Genomic DNA, 26128 nt, shown 5'->3' on the forward strand with positions numbered 1-26128 from the left:
GTTAGTATTAGTCTGTTAGTGTTAGTCTGTTAGTCTGTTAGTCTGTTAGTGTTAGTCTGTTAGTCTGTTAGTGTTAGTATGTTAGTCTGTTAGTGTTAGTCTGTTAGTCTGTTAGTCTGTTAGTGTTAGTCTGTTTTTCTGTTAGTATTAGTCTGTTAGTGTTAGTCTGTTAGTCTGTTAGTGTTAGTCTGTTAGTCTGTTAGTGTTAGTCTGTTAGTCTGTTAGTGTTAGTCTGTTAGTCTGTTAGTGTTAGTCTGTTAGTCTGTTAGTCTGTTAGTGTTAGTCTGTTAGTGTTAGTCTGTTAGTCTGTTAGTGTTAGTCTGTTTGTCTGTTAGTCTGTTAGTGTTAGTCTGTTTTTCTGTTAGTATTAGTCTGTTAGTGTTAGTCTGTTAGTGTTAGTCTGTTAGTGTTAGTCTGTTAGTGTTAGTCTGTTAGTCTGTTAGTGTTAGTCTGTTAGTCTGTTAGTCTGTTAGTGTTAGTCTGTTTTTCTGTTAGTATTAGTCTGTTAGTGTTAGTCTGTTAGTGTTAGTCTGTTAGTGTTAGTCTGTTAGTGTTAGTCTGTTAGTGTTAGTCTGTTAGTCTGTTAGTGTTAGTCTGTTAGTGTTAGTCTGTTAGTGTTAGTCTGTTAGTGTTAGTCTGTTAGTCTGTTAGTGTTAGTCTGTTAGTCTGTTAGTGTTAGTCTGTTAGTCTGTTTTTCTGTTAGTATTAGTCTGTTAGTATTAGTCTGTTAGTGTTAGTCTGTTAGTCTGTTAGTGTTAGTCTGTTAGTCTGTTAGTGTTAGTCTGTTAGTCTGTTAGTGTTAGTCTGTTAGTCTGTTAGTCTGTTAGTCTGTTAGTGTTAGTCTGTTAGTCTGTTAGTGTTAGTCTGTTAGTCTGTTAGTATTAGTCTGTTAGTGTTAGTCTGTTAGTGTTAGTCTGTTAGTGTTAGTCTGTTTTTCTGTTAGTATTAGTCTGTTAGTGTTAGTCTGTTTTTCTGTTAGTATTAGTCTGTTAGTGTTAGTCTGTTAGTGTTAGTCTGTTTTTCTGTTAGTCTGTTAGTCTGTTAGTGTTAGTCTGTTTTTCTGTTAGTATTAGTCTGTTAGTGTTAGTCTGTTTTTCTGTTAGTCTGTTAGTCTGTTAGTGTTAGTCTGTTTTTCTGTTAGTCTGTTAGTCTGTTAGTGTTAGTCTGTTTTACTGTTAGTATTAGTCTGTTAGTATTAGTCTGTTAGTCTGTTAGTGTTAGTCTGTTTTTCTGTTAGTATTAGTCTGTTAGTGTTAGTCTGTTAGTGTTAGTCTGTTTTTCTGTTAGTATTAGTCTGTTAGTGTTAGTCTGTTAGTCTGTTAGTGTTAGTCTGTTAGTCTGTTAGTGTTAGTCTGTTAGTCTGTTAGTGTTAGTCTGTTAGTCTGTTAGTGTTAGTCTGTTAGTCTGTTAGTGTTAGTCTGTTAGTCTGTTAGTCTGTTAGTGTTAGTCTGTTTTTCTGTTAGTATTAGTCTGTTAGTGTTAGTCTGTTAGTCTGTTAGTGTTAGTCTGTTAGTCTGTTAGTGTTAGTCTGTTAGTCTGTTAGTGTTAGTCTGTTAGTCTGATAGTATTAGTCTGTTAGTCTGTTAGTGTTAGTCTGTTAGTCTGTTAGTGTTAGTCTGTTAGTCTGTTAGTGTTAGTCTGTTAGTCTGTTAGTCTGTTAGTGTTAGTCTGTTAGTCTGTTAGTGTTAGTCTGTTAGTCTGTTAGTCTGTTAGTGTTAGTCTGTTAGTCTGTTAGTCTGATAGTGTTAGTCTGTTAGTCTGTTAGTGTTAGTCTGTTAGTCTGTTAGTGTTAGTCTGTTAGTCTGTTAGTCTGTTAGTGTTAGTCTGTTAGTCTGTTAGTGTTAGTCTGTTAGTCTGTTAGTCTGTTAGTGTTAGTCTGTTTTTCTGTTAGTATTAGTCTGTTAGTGTTAGTCTGTTAGTCTGTTAGTGGTAGTCTGTTAGTCTTTTAGTGTTAGTCTGTTTGTCTGTTAGTATTAGTCTGTTGGTGTTAGTCTGTTAGTCTGTTAGTGGTAGTCTGTTAGTCTGTTAGTGTTAGTCTGTTTGTCTGTTAGTATTAGTCTGTTGGTGTTAGTCTGTTAGTCTGTTAGTGGTAGTCTGTTAGTCTGTTTTTCTGTTAGTATTAGTCTGTTAGTGTTAGTCTGTTAGTCTGTTAGTGGTAGTCTGTTAGTCTAATTAGGCTAGAAATATATTTGGGTGGGGTCAATACGAGTTTCAGCAGCTATTTAGTTGGTCAGATTTAGGCCACAGATTTATTTGAGGATTTTCCATGCATCGTTTTCAGTATTTTCTCAGACAGACACATGAGAGTGTGTCTGTCTGAGATACCAGTGACAGTTATGAGGTTAGTGCCTGTTAAATTGTCATTGTACTGTTGACTTCTCCATCCACCTACCCACTACTGCTGCTGGCAGAAGGAGAATTTCAGGTGGAGACACTCTGCCAATATGCTACGCTTATTTTCCGAACCCGAGGACTCCATTCGCTCCAAACGCGCCACCATGGACTTTATGGCTCACTGTCCCCAGTATCCCAGAGAATCATGACCCCCACCACTTCACCCTTACCTTCTCCCCTTCCTCCCAAGAGTGTCCTGTGTGTGTGAGTGTGTGTTTTAGTCTTTGCCGAGGACCTTTCTTTGCCAGGAGGATGATACACAGTTTAATCTCTGGTGCCATGAAGCACAGCTACTGCTTTCTGGTTTTCTGTAGGAGTGACACTGAAGCATGCAACCCGGCTGGAGTCTCTTCATTTCTGATCTCCCTCATGTGTGCCGTGTGACTCTTTTAGCTGTAAGAGTTATAGAGGATTGTTATCAGAACTCTAGAACTTAGGGTTGGCACGGTTACCGTTTACGGATTCTCAACAACACAATGAAGCGTTGTTGCTCCTTGCTGAAACAAGACAGGCGTTGTAGAGAACGAGTATTCGTGGTAGCCTAGGCAACGCCCTCCTCCTCCATGCAGAAGCACATATAGATAGATATATGCCGTCAGGAGCTGAGGAAAAGGAGAACATTTGATTGGTTATAACGGTGACCACGGTCATCTTGGATGACTAATAACAGTCGTCCAAAATTCCATGACCGTCACAAGCCCTGTACAGTATGTACTGAGGAGGTCCTCTTTCTTTGTGTTATGTTTCTGTCTGTTCTTTTCACCGTTTTCTTTATGAATGATAGTCTGAGGAGACAGTTAGTCAGAAAGGGAATGAAAGACAATGTAATATCTGCTTCATTTTTAAGCCACGAATGACATCCATCTACGATATAGACTCTGTTTCATAAAGAATTCATGAAAATGATCACCTACTGTGTTAAGTTTTCAGACTGGGTGTACAGAACATTAAGGACACATGCTCTTTTCATGGCATAGACTGACCAGGTGGTTCCAGGGGAACGCTATGATCTCTTATTGATGTCACTTATTAAATCCTCTTCAATCAGTATAGATGTAGGTGAGGAGGCAGGTTACAGGAGGATTTTTAAGCCTTAAGAAAATTGTAGACATGGATTGTGTATGTGTGCCATTCAGAGGATGAATGGGCAAGACAAAAGATTTAAGTGCATTTGAATGGGGTTTGGTAGTAGGTGCCAGGCGCACGACTTTATGTCAAGAACTGCAACGCTGCTGGGTTTTTCATGCTCAAAAGGTTCCTGTCTGTATCAAAAATGGTCCACCACCCAAAGGACATTCAACCAACTTGACACAATTGTGGGAAGCATTGGAGTCAACATGGGCCAGTGTCCCCGTGGAAATATTTCGACACATTGTAGAGTCCATGCGCCAACGAATGAAGGCCGTTCTGAGGGCAAAAGGGTGGAGGTGTAACTCAATATTAGGAAGGTGTTCCTAATGTTTGGTATAATCAGTGAATATGGCAGCTAAGTTTAGCCGCTAATTATCTCTGTCAACAAGATATGGCTTCAGTCTGTTAGCTCTGGTCTACACTAACTCACCGCTGGTCAAGGTAGACGCTGTATTTTCCCACGCTACGGTAGATCTGCTACTCCACTGCTTCCTGCTCTCTGTCCCGGCTTGGAGAGTGCTTTTTTTTTTTTTTTTTATTAATTTATTCGATTTTTTACCCCGTTTTCTCCCCAATTTCGTGGTATCCAATTGTTTAGTAGCTACTATCTTGTCTCATCGCTACAACTCCCGTACGGGCTCGGGAGAGACGAAGGTTGAAGGTCATGCATCCTCCGATACACAACCCAACCAAGCCGCTGGCGAGTGCTTTGTTGATTCCTGCTTCCTGCTCTCTGTCCCGGCTTGGAGAGTGCTTTGTTGATTCCTGCTTCCTGCTCTCTGTCCCAGCTTGGAGAGTGCTTTGTTGATTCCTGCTTCCTCCTCTCTGTCCCGGCTTGGAGAGTGCTTTGTTGATTCCTGCTTCCTGCTCTCTGTCCCAGCTTGGAGAGTGCTTTGTTGATTCCTGCTTCCTGCTCTCTCTGTCCCGGCTTGGAGAGTGATTAAGCCCTGCACGTACAACTGATCTGACAATCTCCCCCGCATCTAGAGCCCAGACGGGCCTGAGTGACTGACTCCATTAGTCAGTTAGGCACCATGAGTACCCTGTGCTTGCTGCCAGCCATTACAGTAGGCTTACCTGCTTATGAGTGCATCAAATGAATGTAAATGTATAGGAGATAGATGTACTGAAAGGTACTTTAGTATTACATCATCAGAAATAGATGTACTGAAGGTACTTGAGTCTATCATTGAACTGATCATGTAATACTAACTTTTAAGGTACAGAAATCAGCATTCAAAATTCTTCAGTATCTTATTTTTCCCTACCCTTTTTGCCTTATAAAACATGTACAGATGACCATACATTAAGAACAACAACATGATAAATTTGAACAACAAGCACAAATCTCCCAATAGCATTACTGTTCTGAATAAAGCAGTACCACAGGTTGTCAGTAGCGTGTGTTGTAGTGTAATTTAGCTGATCTCTGACCTCCCTCAGAGCCAGCCAGCGGCAGCTCTGAGCGGCAGCCTGCTGCGTTGTGACAAGCTGGACCAGGCTGAGATCAAGAGCCTGCTCATGTGCTTCCTCCACATCCTCAAGAGCATGTCTGAGGGTAAGACTTCACCGCTCTCCACTCAAGCACTTCATTTGATTTAGATTTTGATTTGGGGGGGGGAGAATATCCTTAGTGAACTGTGTATTCCTACAGCCAGTAGTTTTCCTCAGGACCGTGTCCTAAATGACACCCTATTCCCTATTTCGTGCACTACTTTTGTTTAACAAGGGCCCATAGGGTACTTTAGGATACAGGGGACCATGTAGGACACACATATAACCCTTCGCCTCTCCTTCGTTCAGATGCTCTGTTTACCTACTGGAACAAGGCCTCGTCTACTGAGCTCATGGACTTCTTCACTCTAGTAGAGTAAGCATCGGACTGTCAGCTTAACCTTGTCATTGTCCCCATGCTACTTTATACCATTTTACTGTATAGATTGAGTATGTTTAAGCATCTTTTTATTAGCCGCAATGAGTAACAATGAGTCTAATGTTTTTTGTCTCCAGAGTGTGTCTCCATCAATTCAGATATATAGGAAAGAGATGCATCGCAAGGTAATGTTACTGTCCGAAAGGTTCAATTGAAGCTTTTATGTATAACCTGTAGATGAGACTGAATGACTTAGTTTATTACACCATTTGTTAATAGTTATCGTGTTGAAAATGTTGCTGTTTAAATGTCAGTGTGAATATTGTCCAAGCCATTTTAACGTGATAGTAAACCACGAGCTGCTCCATATCTACTGAAGATGCTATGACTGTTTTCTAGTAGCACCTGAGATCGTTTGAATGACACAACCATTGCTTGATGTCGTTAGTGATCGGTCTAAAATGTTACCCGTGTGTGGCTTGGTTTGTTGAGTTGTATTACCGTTGTGTGTAAAGTAAAGGCTCTCAAACACGACAGGATATAACCACACACCACCCAGCTCATATATACGCTCATATTTACCTTTGGACTGGACTCTGGCACACACTTTCTCTGTGAGAGTTCTGTCCTGATGGCTCTCCTATCTCTCTGACCACCACCACTGTCTGTTTATCTGTTCACTTTAATGCTGGCAAGTTTAATATAGTAAATTAAACAAACATGGCTCCTGCCCCCTCCTGCTTGGGTAAGACTACAAATGGAATTAACTCTCCTATACTAAAAGCATGTTTTCTTCTCTCTTTTCTGATTGGCCGTCTTATAACGCCACACCACTTTGATTGGCCGTGTAATTGCACCACACAACTATAACCTACCATGACCTCTTTCATAGTCACATGCATGAGTTGGCTTCTGCTGCTACTAACCGCCATAGTGCTGCTCTAGTAGTGTCTGCTTCTCTGGATCACCTCACAACCGGACTTATCAACACTGAATCAAGATTGTTTAGATGATCAGAAATACACTGAATGCACAAAACATTAAGAACACTTGCTCTTTCCATGACATCGACTGTTCAGGTGAAAGCTACCATCCCTTATTGATGTCACTTGTTAAATCCACTTCATATCAGTGTAGATGAAGTGGAGGAGACAGGTTAAAGGAGGATTTTTAAGCCTTGTGGCAATTGAGACATGGATTGTGTATGTGTGCCATTCAGAGGGTGAATTGGCAAGACAAAGGATTTAACTGCCTTTGGTAGTAGGTGCCAGGCGCACCGGTTTGTGTCAAGAACGGCAACGCTCAACAGTTTCCTGTGTGTATCAAGAATGATCCACCACCCAAAGGACATCCAGACAACTTGACAACTGTGGGAAGCATTGGAGTCAACATGGACCAGCATCCCTGTGGAATGCTTTGGACACCTTGTAGAGTCCATGGACCCGACGAATTGAGACTGTTCTGAGGGCAAAAGGGGGTGCAACTCAATATTAGGAAGGTGTTCCTAATGTTTTGTACACTCAGTGTAGAAAGAATAGTCATGTGTCAAATTAGCCTCAAAATGTTCCTAACATACCTAAAGCAGACATTCCTATGGATTTTATTTTCTCTTTGGCCCTATTTCTAGCCTGGGAGACAGTTTATGATTCAGACAACCTTAAACAGGAACTGATCTGGCTACCAGGCTATACAGTATTTTCTTCTGTTTTATGATCAATAGAATAGTTAGGTATGTGTAATATTCATTCTAACCTGCTTGACTAACCCTGGCCCTGGTATGTGTGATATCCATTCTAACCTGCTTGACTAACCCTGGTCCTACTGGTAGTGGGCCAGTTGTCTAACAGTTTCCTGTTTCCTCATCAGGAGCCAGGAAGGGGTGGGACCCATAACAGCACATGAGCGGAAGTCTCAGACTTTGCCTGTGTCCCGTAACAGGGCGGGAATGATGCATGCCCGCTTACAGCAACTCAACAGCCTGGATAACTCATACACTTTTAACCACAGTAAGTGTCCCCAATCACCCGCCTCTTAACCATAGGCCCCTCCCTCTGTAGCCAGTCACCTCATCATCACCATCATCATCATCATGTGTGCCATACACCAAGTCCAAAGTCAGCCGTTCCTGAGCCATTTCTCCATGGATGTGGTGGTTTTGAGTGAACAAAAGTGAAGGGTTTTATCCTAGAAAGTATATGACCCCTCGGGGGTCAACACATATCCAGTCGCCACGGGATATGTGTTGAAGGGAAGGTTTTAATCAGGACCAAGTTCACTGCTGTAACCGTTGTATTGACTTCACCAGAAGCAAAAGAGATTCAGCTCTATAGCAAGTATCTTACTTGATTCCCTTTTAATGAAGTTAATTTCTTTGTGTTTTCAGTGTAAGAAAGATTTCAAGTGTTCTTGGAATATCTGTAGACCATGGTAAGAATGTATCAGGTCAACGACAGGCAGCTTACAGATATATTAGCTCTGTTCATCTGGTTGAATTAAGAGCATGCCATTTTAGCTGACAATGAGCCCCTTTTTAAACCCTCTGTTCCCTCTGACCTGTTCATTTCTGTTCCCTTCGTAACTCATTTCATTGTATTCAAACCTCTGAAGTTAAATGCGTTTGTTTTCAACTCAACTGAATATTATTTCCTCCTCTCAAGCAGTTTTTTTTTTTGTTGCCTTGATACTAATAATAGCTATTCTTTCAGACTGTATTGTAATGATTACTCACAAGAGGGCATCTATGCAGCCCTGACTCATAGTCATCCCAAATGGCACCCTATTCCCTATATGGTGCACTACTTTTGACCAAAGCCCTATGCGCCCTGGTAAAAAAAAAAGTAGTGCACTAAATAGAGATTAGGGTGCCGTTTGAGATGCAACCAGAGCAGTACAGGAGTGTATTGTAGGGGTGATGTGAGAGAGCTCCAGCAGTGTGGTGTGTGTCCTCTGCAGCCTATAGCCACTCTGATGCTGACGTGCTGAACCAATCGGTTCTGGAGGCGAACATCGCCACGGAGGTCTGCCTCACCGTGCTGGACACACTCAGCATCTTCATCATGAGATTCAAGGTACACTCCTAACTGCTGGTTATGTGGCTTATAATAAGTAATCATCAACATGTAAAACACATCACCTTCCTTGCTTGTTATGTGATTATGTTATCTAAGAAACTTGAAACTCCCTCTTCAGCTTTGCCTTACCAATCATTGACAATAACCCCCTCCTGCTTGTCTACATACATGCATTTGATCTATGTTGTTGGTGATTTCATTTGATATTTCACCCTTTTTCTACTTCTTACTTGATGTTTTCTGTTAGTGTCAAATCTCTGGCCTTTGAAGTTGCTAACTGTCTGTCCTCGTATGTTGTCAGACCCAGCTCTGTTCGGACCATGGCCACAACCCGCTCATGAAGAAGGTGTTTGAGGTGCACCTCTGCTTCCTACAAATCAACCAATCAGAGACAGCCCTCAAGCAGGTCTTCACCTCGCTGCGCACCTTCATCTACAAGGTGAGGAGGCCATTGGTTCTTAACAGTTCACAGTAGTCAAGTGTTTTTCTCTCCCTCTCTTAACCGTGCCGACTATCTGATCCTCACTGTGTGTCTGTTTCCAGTTCCCCTGCACCTTCTTCGAGGGCCGAGCGGACATGTGTGCTTCGTTCTGCTACGAGATCCTGAAGTGCTGCAACTCGAAGCTGAGCTCCATCCGCAGCGACGCTGCCCACCTCCTCTACTTCCTCATGAAGAGTAACTTTGACTACACAGGACGCAAGTCCTTCGTCCGCACTCACCTACAGGTGAGAAAGAGGGAGAGAGATGGGGAGAGAGATGAGGGGGAGGGGGGGGGGGGGGGTTACCCTCTACATACTGATCCATTTGTCTCCTCAGAACGTCTCTATGTAGAAGAACAGTCTATGGAACTCTCCTAAATAGTGGTTTGTCTGATGGTTATGGGAGTAGTGTGTTATTGACGTGATGGTTATGGGAGTAGTGTGTTATAGACGTGATGGTTATGGGAGTAGTGTGTTATTGACGTGATGGTTATGGGAGTAGTGTGTTATTGACGTGATGGTTATGGGAGTAGTGTGTTATTGACGTGATGGTTATGGGAGTAGTTTGTTATTGACGTGATGGTTATGGGAGTAGTGTGTTTATGATGTGATGGTTATGGGAGTAGTGTGTTATAGACGTGATGGTTAGGGGAGTAGTGTGTTATAGACGTGATGGTTATGGGAGTAGTATGTTATTGACGTGATGGTTATGGGAGTAGTTTGTTATTGACGTGATGGTTATGGGAGTAGTTTGTTATTGACGTGATGGTTATGGGAGTAGTTTGTTATTGACGTGATGGTTATGGGAGTAGTGTGTTTATGATGTGATGGTTATGGGAGTAGTGTGTTATAGACGTGATGGTTAGGGGAGTAGTGTGTTATAGACGTGATGGTTATGGGAGTAGTATGTTATTGACGTGATGGTTATGGGAGTAGTGTGTTATAGACGTGATGGTTATGGGAGTAGTGTGTTATTGACGTGATGGTTATGGGAGTAGTATGTTATTGACGTGATGGTTATGGGAGTAGTGTGTTATAGACGTGATGGTTATGGGAGTAGTGTGTTATTGACGTGATGGTTATGGGAGTAGTATGTTATTGACGTGATGGTTATGGGAGTAGTGTGTTATTGACGTGATGGTTATGGGAGTAGTATGTTATTGACGTGATGGTTATGGGAGTAGTGTGTTATAGACGTGATGGTTATGGGAGTAGTATGTTATTGACGTGATGGTTATGGGAGTAGTGTGTTATAGACGTGATGGTTAGGGGAGTAGTGTGTTATTGACGTGATGGTTATGGGAGTAGTATGTTATTGACGTGATGGTTATGGGAGTAGTGTGTTATAGACGTGATGGTTATGGGAGTAGTGTGTTATTGACGTGATGGTTATGGGAGTAGTATGTTATTGACGTGATGGTTATGGGAGTAGTGTGTTATTGACGTGATGGTTATGGGAGTAGTGTGTTATTGACGTGATGGTTATGGGAGTAGTGTGTTATAGACGTGATGGTTATGGGAGTAGTGTGTTATAGACGTGATGGTTATGGGAGTAGTGTGTTATTGACGTGATGGTTATGGGAGTAGTGTGTTATAGACGTGATGGTTATGGGAGTAGTGTGTTATTGACGTGATGGTTATGGGAGTAGATTGTTATTGACGTGATGGTTATGGGAGTAGTGTGTTATAGACGTGATGGTTATGGGAGTAGTGTGTTATTGACGTGATGGTTATGGGAGTAGTGTGTTATAGACGTGATGGTTATGGGAGTAGTGTGTTATTGACGTGATGGTTATGGGAGTAGTGTGTTATAGACGTGATGGTTATGGGAGTAGTGTGTTATAGACGTGATGGTTATGGGAGTAGTGTGTTATTGACGTGATGGTTATGGGAGTAGTTTGTTATTGACGTGATGGTTATGGGAGTAGTTTGTTATTGACGTGATGGTTATGGGAGTAGTATGTTATTGACGTGATGGTTATGGGAGTAGTGTGTTATAGACGTGATGGTTATGGGAGTAGTGTGTTATTGACGTGATGGTTATGGGAGTAGTATGTTATTGACGTGATGGTTATGGGAGTAGTGTGTTATTGACGTGATGGTTATGGGAGTAGTGTGTTATAGACGTGTGCAACTTCCGCCATCTCGCTCAGGTGGTGATCGCCGTCAGTCAGCTGATCGCTGACGTCATTGGTATCGGAGGAACCCGCTTCCAACAGTCCCTGTCCATCATCAACAACTGTGCCAACGGTGACAAGACAATCAAGGTCAGAACCCGATGGATGCTCTATTCTCATTGAAACTCCATGTTACCATTGGACCACATGAATAATCTGGTCTTTACTCTTCCTGTTTATTGTCCTGTACAGAACACAGCCTTCCCGTCAGATGTGAAGGACCTGACCAAGCGGATCCGGACGGTCCTGATGGCCACGGCTCAGATGAAGGAGCATGAGAGGGACCCGGAGATGCTGGTGGATCTGCAGTACAGCCTAGCGAAGTCCTACGCCAGCACGCCCGAGCTCCGCAAGACCTGGCTGGACAGCATGGCCCGCATCCATGTGAAGAATGGAGACCTGTCCGAGGTCTGTACCAGGCTAGGGGTCAGAGTGTGAAGAATGGAGAACTGTCCGAGGCTGGTATCAGGCTAGGGGTCAGAGTGTGAAGATTGGAGACCTGTCCGAGGTCTGTACCAGGCTAGGGGTCAGAGTGTGAAGAATGGAGAACTGTCCGAGGCTGGTATCAGGCTAGGGGTCAGAGTGTGAAGAATGGAGACCTGTCCAAGGTCGGTACCAGGCTAGGGGTCAGGCTAGGGGACTGAGTGTGAAGAATGGAGACCTGTCCCGAGATCGGCACCAGGCTAGGGGTCAGGCTAGGGGTCAGGCTAGGGGTCACAGTGTATAAGTATAAGAGGATGGGCCTATGCCAGAGGGATGGGTGTTATTTTGAGGTGTAGTTATTTAAGGAGTGGGTTATGGTAGAACCTCTATATGGAGTGTGATTATGTAATATGATGAATTCAAGTCATGTGACTGGCTAGTCGAACGTACTGATGTATCTGTGATGTTCTCTGTTGTTCACAGGCAGCCATGTGTTATGTGCACGTGGCAGCACTGGTGGCCGAGTATCTCCGGAGGAAAGGTGCAGTATGTTGCTCATTATTGCCACTTGGTGGTGCCATTTTCTCTTTTTACAGACTACACAAGGGGTTAATTAAATGGTCAGCGCGATGTGATTTTAAATGATATGATTGGTAGTTATTAGTTTTGTTATTAATACGTAGTCCAATACTATACTGTGCATATTGTACATATTTCTATGTAATCTGTCGTTCTTGTGTCTCAGAGTAGGAGTGCTGATCTAGAATCAGGTTCTCCCTGTCATTTTGTTCTTATTCAATGTGATTTAAAAAGGCAAAACTGATCCTAAATCAGTTCTCTAACGCTTGATACAGGCAATCCCAGATTTGTGATTTGGTTATGTAATCTGTGTTTCAGTGTTAGTTCACACGTGTTCTTTACTTCTTAACACCAGAGGGTTAATCAACTCAGCAGGTCCAATCATAGCACACTATATGAGAGAGCAATTCTCAAACGTTGACCTTTTGCCTGTTTGTACATGACAGAATGTTCTGAGTGAAATCATATTTTCCCCTTAATGTAGAACCTGTCTAATAGGCCACAGAAATAAGAAAACATCTTTCTATTTGGTTTATTGATGATGGTCCCCGTCTCCTTAACGTTCCGTAGGCATGTTCAAGCAGGGCTGCTCAGCCTTCCGAGTGGTCACCCCCAACATTGATGAGGAGGTATCCATGATGGAGGATGTGGGCATGCAGGATGTCCACTTCAACGAGGTGAGAGACCAAAAGCCAGCTGCTAGGTCAACTAAGGAGTTTTGGTGCTTGTTCCTTTTTGGGCGGGCATTCACATGTCTTATATCCATTTCACACTAAGACGTTTTTCTGCCAACTTCATCATACCGTTAACTTCATCATACCACCAACTTAATCATACCACCAACTTAATCATACCACCAACTTAATCATACCACCAACTTCATCATACCACCAACTTCATCATACCACCAACTTAATCATACCACCAACTTAATCATACCACCAACTTTATCATACCACCAACTTAATCATACCACCAACTTAATCATACCACCAACTTCATCATACCACCAACTTTATCATACCGCCAACTTCATCATACCACCAACTTCATCATACCACCAACTTCGTCATACCACCAACTTAATCATACCACCAACTTTGTCATACCACCAACTTAATCATACCACCAACTTCATCATACCACCAACTTAATCATACCACCAACTTTATCATACCACCAACTTCATCATACCACCAACTTCATCATACCACCAACTTTATCATACCACCAACTTTATCATACCACCAACTTCATCATACCACCAACTTCATCATACCACCAACTTCATCATACCACCAACTATTGCCAGTATCAAAGCCAAAACTTTTATTTCCACCTAACAACCTAGTAATCATTTCGTCAAAGTTCTGTCCATGGCTTAGTATGAAACGTAGCCATAATGCTGAGGCGGCATTGGCACGCACTACGATCTTAAAACTCTTGATGGTTGCTAGGCAGCGCCCATTAACCATCCTCCTGCCGGTTCTACACTCTTGATGGTTGCTAGGCAGTGCCCATTAACCATCCTCCTGCCAGTTCTAAACTCTTGATGGTTGCTAGGCAGTGCCCATTAACCATCCTCCTGCCAGTTCTAAACTCTTGATGGTTGCTAGGCAGTGCCCATTAACCATCCTCCTGCCAGTTCTAAACTCTTGATGGTTGCTAGGCAGTGCCCATTAACCATCCTCCTGCCGGTTCTAAACTCTTGATGGTTGCTAGGCAGTGCCCATTAACCATCCTCCTGCCAGTTCTAAACTCTTGATGGTTGCTAGGCAGTGCCCATTAACCATCCTCCTGCCAGTTCTAAACTCTTGATGGTTGCTAGGCAGTGCCCATTAACCATCCTCCTGCCAGTTCTAAACTCTTGATGGTTGCTAGGCAGTGCCCATTAACCATCCTCCTGCCAGTTCTAAACTCTTGATGGTTGCTAGGCAGTGCCCATTAACCATCCTCCTGCCGGTTCTAAACTCTTGATGGTTGCTAGACAGCGCCCATTAACCATCCTCCTGCCGGTTCTAAACTCTTGATGGTTGCTAGGCAGCGCCCATTAACCATCCTCCTGCCGGTTCTAAACTCTTGATGGTTGCTAGACAGCGCCCATTAACCATCCTCCTGCCGGTTCTAAACTCTTGATGGTTGCTAGACAGCGCCCATTAACCATCCTCCTGCCGGTTCTACACTCTTGATGGTTGCTAGACAGCGCCCATTAACCATCCTCCTGCCGGTTCTACACTCTTGATGGTTGCTAGGCAGTGCCCATTAACCATCCTCCTGCCGGTTCTAAACTCTTGATGGTTGCTAGACAGCGCCCATTAACCATCCTCCTGCCGGTTCTAAACTCTTGATGGTTGCTAGGCAGTGCCCATTAACCATCCTCCTGCCGGTTCTAAACTCTTGATGGTTGCTAGGCAGTGCCCATTAACCATCCTCCTGCCGGTTCTAAACTCTTGATGGTTGCTAGACAGCGCCCATTAACCATCCTCCTGCCGGTTCTAAACTCTTGATGGTTGCTAGGCAGTGCCCATTAACCATCCTCCTGCCGGTTCTAAACTCTTGATGGTTGCTAGGCAGTGCCCATTAACCATCCTCCTGCCGGTTCTAAACTCTTGATGGTTGCTAGGCAGTGCCCATTAACCATCCTCCTGCCGGTTCTAAACTCTTGATGGTTGCTAGACAGCGCCCATTAACCATCCTCCTGCCGGTTCTAAACTCTTGATGGTTGCTAGGCAGTGCCCATTAACCATCCTCCTGCCGGTTCTAAACTCTTGATGGTTGCTAGGCAGTGCCCATTAACCATCCTCCTGCCGGTTCTAAACTCTTGATGGTTGCTAGGCAGTGCCCATTAACCATCCTCCTGCCGGTTCTAAACTCTTGATGGTTGCTAGACAGCGCCCATTAACCATCCTCCTGCCGGTTCTAAACTCTTGATGGTTGCTAGGCAGTGCCCATTAACCATCCTCCTGCCGGTTCTAAACTCTTGATGGTTGCTAGGCAGTGCCCATTAACCATCCTCCTGCCGGTTCTAAACTCTTGATGGTTGCTAGACAGCGCCCATTAACCATCCTCCTGCCGGTTCTAAACTCTTGATGGTTGCTAGGCAGTGCCCATTAACCATCCTCCTGCCGGTTCTAAACTCTTGATGGTTGCTAGGCAGTGCCCATTAACCATCCTCCTGCCGGTTCTAAACTCTTGATCGTTGCTAGGCAGCGCCCATTAACCATCCTCCTGCCGGTTCTAAACTCTTGATGGTTGCTAGGCAGCGCCCATTAACCATCCTCCTGCCGGTTCTAAACTCTTGATGGTTGCTAGGCAGCGCCCATTAACCATCCTCCTGCCGGTTCTAAACTTTGCAAGGCATGTCACTTCTCTTCAGCGGTGCACGACTCCAGGGCCTTTGGAGTCGACTCCGACTGCTGTGAACGACTCTCGCTCGACTCTCGAAACACTCTGAAACGGACGCACACACACACACACACACACACACACACACACACACACACACACACACATACAGTACACACCATCTCATTATTGCAGTCCCACACACACAGTACACACCATCTCATTATTGCAGTCCCACACATACAGTACACCCATCTCATTATTGCAGTCCCACACATATAGTACACACCATCTCATTATTTAATCTCATGAGCATGATACTGCACATTAGCCTATAAAAGGTATATTTTGTTTGACTGTAGAAGGTGGTGTGTAGGTACTAGAATATTTCTGTGATATTTCTGCTGTGTGCAGCCTTGACGTATTCCATGGGATGATGTGGCGCACTCTATGCTGATAAACCTATTCTTAGCCATGTTCAATGGTGATTTCAGGATGTAAATCTTGGAGCAAACTCAAAAAAATGTTTTTAGATGCATGCCAGCAAAGCCACTACAACAACACTAAACAATACATTAATTGCACTATAACGGTGACAAACAGTGCCCACAAACTGTTAGGGCCTACATAAAGCTGTCCCAACACCTTACTACTGCTACACCTGGCTATCAGCGGAGCCTTGTCTGGCAGCGAAACAGTTCATTCAGCCTCATTTACTTCCTTTAAAAAAACATAGCTGATATGGCAGACTTCCTTAAACAAATGTGGTTTCTACTGACAATTGAGATGTACAAACTATGGCATAAGAGGACAACGAGCGGATAAGAGGCTTAAGATATTAATGAGCGAGCTAGGAAGAACGTAGTCAATATAACTATTTGTTTTGCACTTTTGAAATGTACAGCGACAGAATTCTGGTCATGGGCAGTTCTTAGTGATCTCCCTGTACACCAAGTCAGAATTGTAGGATAAATAAAGGGGGCATATAAGCAGATAATGAAGCTCTTACAATATTTGATGATGACATTTCTCTAAAACAGGTTATAGGCTACATGTGCACCACCAAATCAGAACAGTAGGCCAAGTTGAGAGGGGGAAAGGGACCAAATTATTAGGGTGAGGCACATGGGCTACTAACAGCTTACTACACAACATACACATAGTATTACTTTCTTAGCTACAGTATACATATCTCCCTGCCACATTACATAATTTATGCAGCAACATACAATACGTTTTTGGACTGTGCTCACTTGAACAGGAAGGTGGCGCGGCGGTCCTTCTTGTGGGCAAATTTTGTCATCAGACTTTGTCATCAATGTCTGGCATTCTCTGGATTTATGGTGCTTTCAAGACAATTGGGAACTCAGAAAAAAACATGGTCGAATCATGACGTCAGTGATGGATGACCTTTCAAAACATATTTTCCCAGTCGGAGCTAGTTTTTTCAGATTACACAGTTGTCTTGAACTCACTGAAGTCTGAGATTTCCCAGGTCTGAGTTTCCAGTTGTTTTCAACGCAGAAGAAGTCATGTTGTTTTGACAGCATGGCCAATGTATTCAACCTTTTCTGGCCCATGGTGTTGAATGTTTATCATTTTAAGCTTGGAAAAGAGACCCTTAAACCCAGACTTGGACCACACACCCACTCCACTCAATAGCAGGCTAGTGATTGCTTCGCAACGCTTGCAGTTAGCCACTGATTCCTTCCAAACCACTCATTGTTGAATTTGCGATTTCCGACTTGTTGTGTAATATTTACGTCCAATGGCTGATGAGCACCGATATGTTTGATCTATAATTTCTCTTCATATGACAAGGATTGAAAAGGATTTTCCAGTAGATTATCGACTTGATTCATGATCACTGCTTGTCTAGCTTGCTAGCTAAAATGTTGACATGATCAGTCCAATAAAAACTACAGTAGATATAACGTGATATGACATCAGTTTATCTGTGGCCAATGACCTTGAGCTTTCTTGGATGGGCACTTCTAATGTACATTTATGGCAGCCCCCAGGGGGCTTGAACTGCCTAACTTTCCCTGTAGAATCTGCGGTGACATAGTGTCCTCATGAGTGACAGAACACTGAGCCAATCACGGCGCAACTAAAGAGTATTTTCCGCTGGCTGCCCCTCCACCACAGGAAGCACTGAGCTGGGCTGAAACACCTGCATTTTGAAGCTGCAGTACTCGATAAAGTAATAAAGAGATAATGCTTGTATGCAGCTTTATTCAGTCAAATAATTAATTTTTACATTGTTTGCAAACTGATATGTAACACAAATTAATGCTAAAATAACATTCAAAACAGGCAGCAAACCCTAAACAGGTGGTGCTCTGCCCCACCTGCCCTGAATGACAGGTCCCCACTGTGTCTAGTTGACTCATTTATTAAAACATTTTGCTATGTTATGTAGTTTAACAAGTGGATTATGTAGCTTTTCACTCACAGTCACTGAGTAGCCAATAGGCCTACTCCCTACCAAAAGCCTGTGACTTCACTGATAACCAATCAGTGTGGTTTTGTTTCACTGAATCTCCGTCTTTATAGGCTATTTGGTTTAATTGGTTTCTGTCTGGGCAAATAAGTGGAGATGGTATCTCATCTATTCGTTTGCTCATCTATCACTGATCAGAAACATTTAGCATGCTATAATGTAGTCTATATCACTGATCGTAAACATTTAGCATGCTATAATGTAGTCTAAATCAAGTGTTCATCTATCACTGATCGTAAACATTTAGCATGCTATAATGTAGTCTAAATCAAGTGTTCATCTATCACTGATCGTAAACATTTAGCATGCTATAATGTAGTCTAAATCAAGTGTTCATCTATCACTGATCGTAAACATTTAGCATGCTATAATGTAGTCTAAATCAAGTGTTCATCTATCACTGATCGTAAACATTTAGCATGCTATAATGTAGTCTAAATCAAGTGTTCATCTATCACTGATCGTAAACATTTAGCATGCTATAATGTAGTCTAAATCAAGTGTTCATCTATCACTGATCGTAAACATTTAGCATGCTATAATGTAGTCTAAATCAAGTGTTCATCTATCACTGATCGTAAACATTTAGCATGCTATATTGTAGTCTAAATCAAGTGCAGGCCTATTATTTTACTCGATCGTATATAGACAACTCCAAAAGCCCGCGGAGGTTGTGAAATATGAACAGGAGACTCACATGCTTCTGACAATAGGATTGCTGTTATTTTCTATGGGGATCATGATGAATGTAAGACCCAACGCCTGCTCCCTAACGAAGTGGATTGAAGTTAGGACAGAGATGAAAGGTGGCTTGCCTTGTTTCTATTTGTCCTATAATGCTTCTTAGGACCTGCCTAAACAAATAAATAATGGATTTATTTTTGATGGCATATATTCCCAATATATTTATTAAAATAGACGCCCACCCATATCTGCACACCACTACTACCGCTCGTCTTCGGCATGAGAGGTATAAGAGGTATACTCGGGCAAGAATGTGGTAAAAATGGTTCCGTTTCTAAAGGGGTTATCTAAACATTGCCCAATCATTTGTTTTTTACAGGGAAAATACTGTAACTCCTTGGCAGGATTAGCTTCTTTTATGCTCAGTTTATCTCCTTGGCTTCTCTCCAGCACTCCTGAACCGCTAATCAAAGGACTACCCAGATTATTTACATTGCCCCCCCCCCTCCCTCCCCCTCTTTAGCGCTGCCGCTAATCTCTGTTTATTATCTACGCATAGTCACTTTAACTGCGTGTACATATTGCCTCGACTGGCTGGTGCCCCCGGCACATTGACTCTGTACCGGTACCCCCTGTATATAGCCTCCACATTGACTCTGTACCGGTACCCCCTGTATATAACCTCCACATTGACTCTGTACCGGTACCTCCTGTATATAACCTCCACATTGACTCTGTACCGGTACCTCCTGTATATAGCCTGCACATTGACTCTGTACCGGTACCTCCTGTATATAGCCTGCACATTGACTCTGTACCGGTACCTCCTGTATATAGCCTGCACATTGACTCTGTACCGGTACCTCCTGTATATAGCCTTGCTATTGTTATTTTACTGCTGCTCTTTAATTATTTATTAATTACTAATTATTTGGTACTTTTATTTCTTTTTTGGGGGGGGTATTTTTCTTAAAACTGCATTGTTGTTTAAGGGCTTGTAAGTAAGAATTTCAGGTCTTGTAAGTAGAGTCTACTACACCTGTTGTATTCAACGCATGTGACAAATACAATTTGATTTGAAATTGTGGAGTTTTCAGTCTCATGGAGATAACATCTCTACAAGGTAGATGCCTGGTTATCAGTGAATCAGCTCTGCTCCACACTATCCAACAATGTGTAAAGCAAAAAACGCTCACAGAACAACATGTAAACAATTCCACATCAAATTATTGCTTGAATTTAGTACAAATAAATGGCACAGCATAGCTTATCAGCTCAATAGATTTTAAGAGGCCATGTGGAACAAATTTGCTTTTAAGTCCCATTTTCATCTCTTGTTCACCCATATCCTCATTATACACAATGTCAGCGGAGTTATTCAACTCTTCATGTTGTGTTGCATCAAGGACAATTAGGTGTATTTAGTAGTCATAACTCTTCCAGTACTTTTGCACTAACCTTCATAAAAGCTTTGAAATTAAGCCATGGTGTGTGTGTCATCCAAAGCCAGATCATCTTCGAGTGGACACGGTATGACAGCAGTGTTTTATCTGTCCCTCTCTCCCATACAGGATGTCCTGATGGAGCTGTTGGAAGAGTGTGCTGATGGCCTGTGGAAGGCTGAGCGCTATGAGCTCATCTCAGACGTCTACAAGCTCATCATCCCCATCTACGAACAGGGGAGGGATTTTGAGGTACAGCAGCAGACCTAAAGCCTCTGATGTCACTCTCCATGTCCTGGTGCTCAACTCTATCTGATGTCATTGTCTGTATCATTGGGCTCAACTCCCTCTGATGTCACTCTCCATGTCCTGGGGCTCAACTCTATCTGATGTCACTGTCTATATCATTGGGATAAGCTCCCTCTGATGTCACTTGCTATGTCATTTAAATATATAAAAAAAAACACCTTTATTTAACCAGGTAAGCTAGTTGAGAACAAGTTCTCATTTACAACTGCGACCTGGCCAAGATAAAGCAAAGCAGTGTGACACAACCAACAACACAGAGTTACAGATAAACACACATACAGTCATTAACACAATAGAAAAAAAGAGTCTATACACAGTGTGTGCAAATGGCGTGAGGAGGTAAGGCAATAAATAGGCCATAGTAGCGAAGTAATTACAATTTAGCAAATTAACACTGGAGTGATAAATGAGCAGATGATGATATGCAAGTAGAAATACTGGTGTGCAAAAGAGCAGAAAACTAAATAAAAATAAAATGGGGGTGAGGTAGGTAGTTTGGATGGGCTATTTACAGATGGGCTGTGTATAGCTGCATTGGTCGGTTAGCTGCTCAGATAGCTGATGATTAAAGTTAGTGAGGGAAATATAAGTCTCCAGCTTCAGCGATTTTTGCAATTCGTTCCAGTCATTGGCAGCAGAGAACTGGAAGGAAAGGCGGCCAAAAGAGGTGTTGGCTTTGGGGATGACCAGTGAGATATACCTGCTGGAGCGCGTGCTACGGGTGGGTGTTGTTATCGTGACCAGTGAGCTGAGATAAGGCAGAGCTTTACCTAGCATAGACTTATAGATGACCTAGAGCCAGTGGGTCTGGCGACAAATATGTAGTGAGGGCCAGCCGACTAGAGCATACAGGTCGCAGTGGTGGGTGGTATACATTGGGGCAAAAAAGTATTTAGTCAGCCACAAATTGTGCAAGTTCTCCCACTTAAAAAGATGAGAGAGGCCTGTAATTTTCATCATAGGTACACTTTAACTATGACAGACAAAATGAGAAAAAAACTCATTGTAGGATTTTTTAATGAATTTATTAGCAAATTATGGTGGAAAACAAGTATTTAGATTAAGATTTATCGGTGGTGACAGTGTTACATAGTCTCAGTGTAGTGGGCAACTGAGAGGAGGTGCTCTTATTCTCCATGGACTTTACAGTGTCCCAAAACTTTTTGGAGTTAGAGCTACAGGATGCAAATTTCTGTTTGAAAAAGCTAGCCTTTGCTTTCCTGACTGCATGTATTGGTTCCTGACTCCCCTGAAAAGTTGCATATCGCGGGGCCTCTGATGTCACTGTCTATGTCACGGGGCCCAACTCCCGCTGATGTCACTCTCTATGTCATGGGGCTCAACTCCCGCTGATGTCTATGTCATGGGGCCCAACTGCCTCTGATGTCACTGTCTATGTCATGGGGCCCAACTGCCTCTGATGTCACTGTCCATGTCATGGGGCCCAACTCCCGCTGATGTCACCATCTATGTCATGGAGCTCAACTCCCGCTGATGTCACTGTCTATGTGATGGTGCCCAACGATAATGTCTCAAGGCTCCCAAACAAGGATAAAGACACAGATTCTTATCGATGTGTTTGTGTGTTTCTCAATTCCATAGAAACTGTCTCACCTGTATGACACACTCCATCGTGCCTACATCAAAGTGACAGAGGTCATGCACACGGGCAAGAGGCTGCTGGGAACCTACTTCAGAGTGGCTTTCTTTGGCCAGGTAAGATAATGATTGACATCTGATGGTAGGCTGTCATACAACAAAAAAACAATGCATTGGAGATCAAACAAGTTGTTTCCCTTTTCCCATTATACTATTGCTTTGCTCTTTCCAGTACGTTATACAGGTATTAGATATTGTAGACATTATATTTTTTGTATTTTTTTAAAGATTAATTCAGACACAAATTGCAACATTGATTTAGAACACATCTCCAAGTGCCCTATATCAAAACGGTGAACATCTTGATTTGAGCATGGGAGCTGCTGGAAGCTTCTTGATTGATAAAAGCATGATCACATCACGTGGTCTTTTGTTACTCATTCTAATGCCTTTTTTCCTGCTTTTCATCCTCTTTAAAGGCAGCGGTAAGTTCTGCAGTAGGCTCTGCTCACTTTCCTGAGCAGCCTAAATCTGTGTGAGGTGCTGCTGATGTAATCCATGACATGTTTCAGCCACTAGTGTGATGCTGCTGTAATCCATGACATGTTTCAGCCACTAGTGTGATGCTGCTTTAATCCATGACATGTTTCAGCCACTAGTGTGATGCTGCTTTAATCCATGACATGTTTCAGCCACTAGTGTGATGCTGCTTTAATCCATGACATGTTTCAGCCACTAGTGTGACGGTGCTGTAATCCATGACATGTTTCAGCCACTAGTGTGACGCTGCTTTAATCCATGACATGTTTCAGCCACTAGTGTGATGCTGCTGTAATCCATGACATGTTTCAGCCACTAGTGTGACGGTGCTTTAATCCATGACATGTTTCAGCCACTAGTGTGACGGTGCTTTAATCCATGACATGTTTCAACCACTAGTGTGACGGTGCTGTAATCCATGACATGTTTCAGCCACTAGTGTGACGCTGCTTTAATCCATGACATGTTTCAGCCACTAGTGTGATGCTGCTGTAATCCATGACATGTTTCAGCCACTAGTGTGACGGTGCTTTAATCCATGACATGTTTCAGCCACTAGTGTGACGCTGCTTTAATCCATGACATGTTTCAACCACTAGTGTGATACTGCTTTAATCCATGACATGTTTCAGCCACTAGTGTGACGCTGCTTTAATCCATGACATGTTTCAACCACTAGTGTGATGCTGCTTTAATCCATGACATGTTTCAACCACTAGTGTGATGCTGCTTTAATCCATGACATGTTTCAGCCACTAGTGTGACGCTGCTTTAATCCATGACATGTTTTAGCCACTAGTGTGATGCTGCTTTAATCCATGACATGTTTCAGCCACTAGTGTGATGCTGCTTTAATCCATGACATGTTTCAGCCACTAGTGTGATGCTGCTTTAATCCATGACATGTTTCAGCCACTAGTGTGCTGCTTAAGGCTCTTAGCAGTTACATGAATTAACTCACCACTACCTTCCACCAACTTGTTTTACTTTTCACAACAGCAATGCATGTTGCTGATTCAATGGAGTAATCCACTGAATTTGGCTTTTATCGCTTCCATTTTTAGATGTCATTTTCACCTAAGTCTTCTTACACCTGGTTCTTCCTCGTCTTTCAGTGTGTTAACTAGTTCCTTTTGACAGTTTGCTTTGTTGGAGTGGATAACCTTCCCAGAACCATGTTCCTTCTGACTCTGTGTTCTTTCTGTATGTGGTGTTATGGTGTGAATGCTTACCTGCTATAGTTGTAGCCTGGGTAGTGTTGGAATAACTATCATTTTGTTTTCTGTTGCTCTACCTTACAACTCCGTAGCAGTACCAGTTTACTGACTCTGAGACTGAGGTAAATGAATGAGAAAGTGATGAATCTGGTGAATGCACTACATTGAAGCTTAAGGCTTATGATTGTGGTCTGGGTTAGTAGTCAGTGGTATTACTGGTATGTGTCCATCACCGTTTCATTCCCTCCTCCTAGCTTATCTTATCCATCTCAGCACTCGCTACTACTGCCTGGCTCAGTGTTGCCCTGACAACAAGAGGCTATATTAGTCAATGTTTAAGGGCAGGATTTCATGTCTTTCTGGGTAAATGTTTCCAGTCATCTAGCTGGTGGCTACTACCCCATTCATCTACAGTGTTAAGGTCATTTTGATTGTCGTTTTGGGGGGGGTATAAATACTGTAGACCCTTTGATGGAGTGAAATTCCATCCTCTGCATTCATCCTATTTATTGGTCCCATAGCACTGTTCCTAGACCAGTTCTGTTGTTTGTTTCTGTGCTTTTGGGAATATGTATTTTGGGAATATGTATTTTGGGAATATTTCTTGCTCTTGGGTTCAGGATTATAGTGCCTTAGCTCTTCACTTGTGTTGTTGTGCTCATTGTTTTAGGTGTTCATAATACTTTTGATGTCTTTGTTACCTGAATACCTTCACATTTGTGTTTTCATGTTGTTTTCCTATTCTCTAACCCTAACCCCAACCCCTAACCCCAACCCCTAACCCCTACCCCAACCCCTAACCCCAGCCCCAAACCCCTAACCCTATTCTCTACCCCCAACCCTAACCCTATTCTCTAACCCCTAACCCCTAACCCTATTCTCTAACCCCTAACCCCTAACCCTATTCTCTAACCCTAACCCCTAACCCTATTCTCTAACCCTAACCCCTAACCCTATTCTCTACCCCTAACCCCCAACCCTAACCCTAATCTCTAACCCTAACCCCTAACCCTATTCTCTAACCCTAACCCCTAACCCTGACCCCTAACCCCTAACCCTATTCTCTACCCCTAACCCTCTCTAGTACTGTATGTACTATAACTATAGTGTATAATGTTGGCTTCCTCCTAGGGATTCTTTGAGGATGAAGATGGTAAGGAGTACATCTACAAAGAACCCAAATTCACCCCACTGTCAGAGATATCTCAGAGGCTACTCAAGCTCTACTCTGACAAGTTTGGCCCGGAGAATGTCAAGATGATTCAGGACTCTGGGAGGGTAAGAGTCAAACTTTACTCTTAGTATTTTACCATTTATTTTGGGTTTCCATGGTTCTGATTGGTCCTTGATGTTATGCGTCCCATCCAGATCAACACTAAAGATCTGGACTCTAAGTACGCCTACATCCAAGTGACCCACGTAACCCCGTTCCTAGAAGAGAAGGAGCTGATGGACCGGAAGACAGACTTTGAGAAGAGCCACAACATCCGGCGCTTTGACTTCGAGATGCCCTTCACCGTGTCGGGGAAGAAGCAGGGTGGGGTGGAGGAGCAGTATAAACGCAGGACCATCCTGACCAGTAGGTTCTACAGTACTTCATGTGAATCATAGGGTCAATGTGTTCACAGTAGAGACCCATACTGTAGCTAGACCTCTCCTGCTGTGCTGTTCATGAATGTAGAGAAGTTCTGACAAAATCTGTGTGAATTTAAGATATGATTTCCCTTTAGAGACACAGATTGGGACACACCTCTAGATGACTCATCTCACTGAAAACAACGAGACACAAATATCGGACAGGTTCCTTATCACTCAAACTAACATGATCCTCCTATACTGCTTAGAACACTCCCTACGAGTAGCTGGGAAAAGGGGGAGGGACTTCAGACACTCTACAGACAGTGTATGTGTAGTCCATGGGAACCAGCCTCTGAGCAGACAACCCTATCAAAACCCATCAGTCCACACAAATCCACTCACATGGGAATACTGATGTTAAACATGTCATAGCATCTACAGTATTTACCTCATTCCCATAGAATACCTTTGCTAGTGCTGGCATACCTGTATCTTTCTCGCTGTCATATTAGGAAGAGTCCTGTGTAATTATGGAAATATTGAAATAGGTTCAGAGTATTTTTTTAAATATATATCTTTTTGTAACCTTTATTTAACTAGGCAAGTCAGTTAAGCACAAATTCTTATTTTCAATGACGATCTAGGAACAGTGGGTTAACTGCCTGTTCAGGGGCAGAACGACAGATTTGTACCTTGTCAGCTCAGGGGTTTGAACTTGCAACCTTTCGGTTACTAGTCCGATGCTCTAACCACCCTGCCGCCCTGTATGTCAGCTCTTTGTTT

The 26128-nt window shown here is 42.9% G+C and overlaps 1 protein-coding gene across 13 annotated transcripts in view; it reads left to right on the plus strand.

Annotated features, from left to right (window-relative positions):
- The window catches only part of LOC110502169 (dedicator of cytokinesis protein 9), a 173917-nt gene that overhangs the window by 140162 nt on the left and 7627 nt on the right, over positions 1-26128 (plus strand). For 6 of the 13 annotated variants that reach the window (XM_090216283.1, XM_090216284.1, XM_090216282.1 and 3 more), the window contains exons 35-49: positions 4969-5083; positions 5329-5395; positions 5536-5583; positions 7265-7404; positions 8351-8466; positions 8771-8908; positions 9013-9195; positions 11103-11216; positions 11319-11534; positions 12033-12090; positions 12699-12805; positions 20232-20354; positions 22014-22127; positions 24899-25045; positions 25136-25346. In XM_090216283.1, coding sequence (XP_090072409.1) covers positions 4969-5083; positions 5329-5395; positions 5536-5583; positions 7265-7404; positions 8351-8466; positions 8771-8908; positions 9013-9195; positions 11103-11216; positions 11319-11534; positions 12033-12090; positions 12699-12805; positions 20232-20354; positions 22014-22127; positions 24899-25045; positions 25136-25346 — 1897 coding nt within the window. Of the gene's footprint in view, positions 1-4968; positions 5084-5328; positions 5396-5535; positions 5584-7264; positions 7405-7781; positions 7826-8350; positions 8467-8770; positions 8909-9012; positions 9196-11102; positions 11217-11318; positions 11535-12032; positions 12091-12698; positions 12806-20231; positions 20355-22013; positions 22128-22489; positions 22496-23859; positions 23890-24898; positions 25046-25135; positions 25347-26128 lie in introns of those variants that run through there. The other 7 variants (XM_090216293.1, XM_090216291.1, XM_090216289.1 and 4 more) reach the window with 4 other exon arrangements.

Source organism: Oncorhynchus mykiss, chromosome 22 (assembly GCF_057628025.1).
Source record: "Oncorhynchus mykiss isolate SJ-2025 chromosome 22, ASM5762802v1, whole genome shotgun sequence".
In the NCBI taxonomy this organism is placed as follows: domain Eukaryota; kingdom Metazoa; phylum Chordata; class Actinopteri; order Salmoniformes; family Salmonidae; genus Oncorhynchus; species Oncorhynchus mykiss.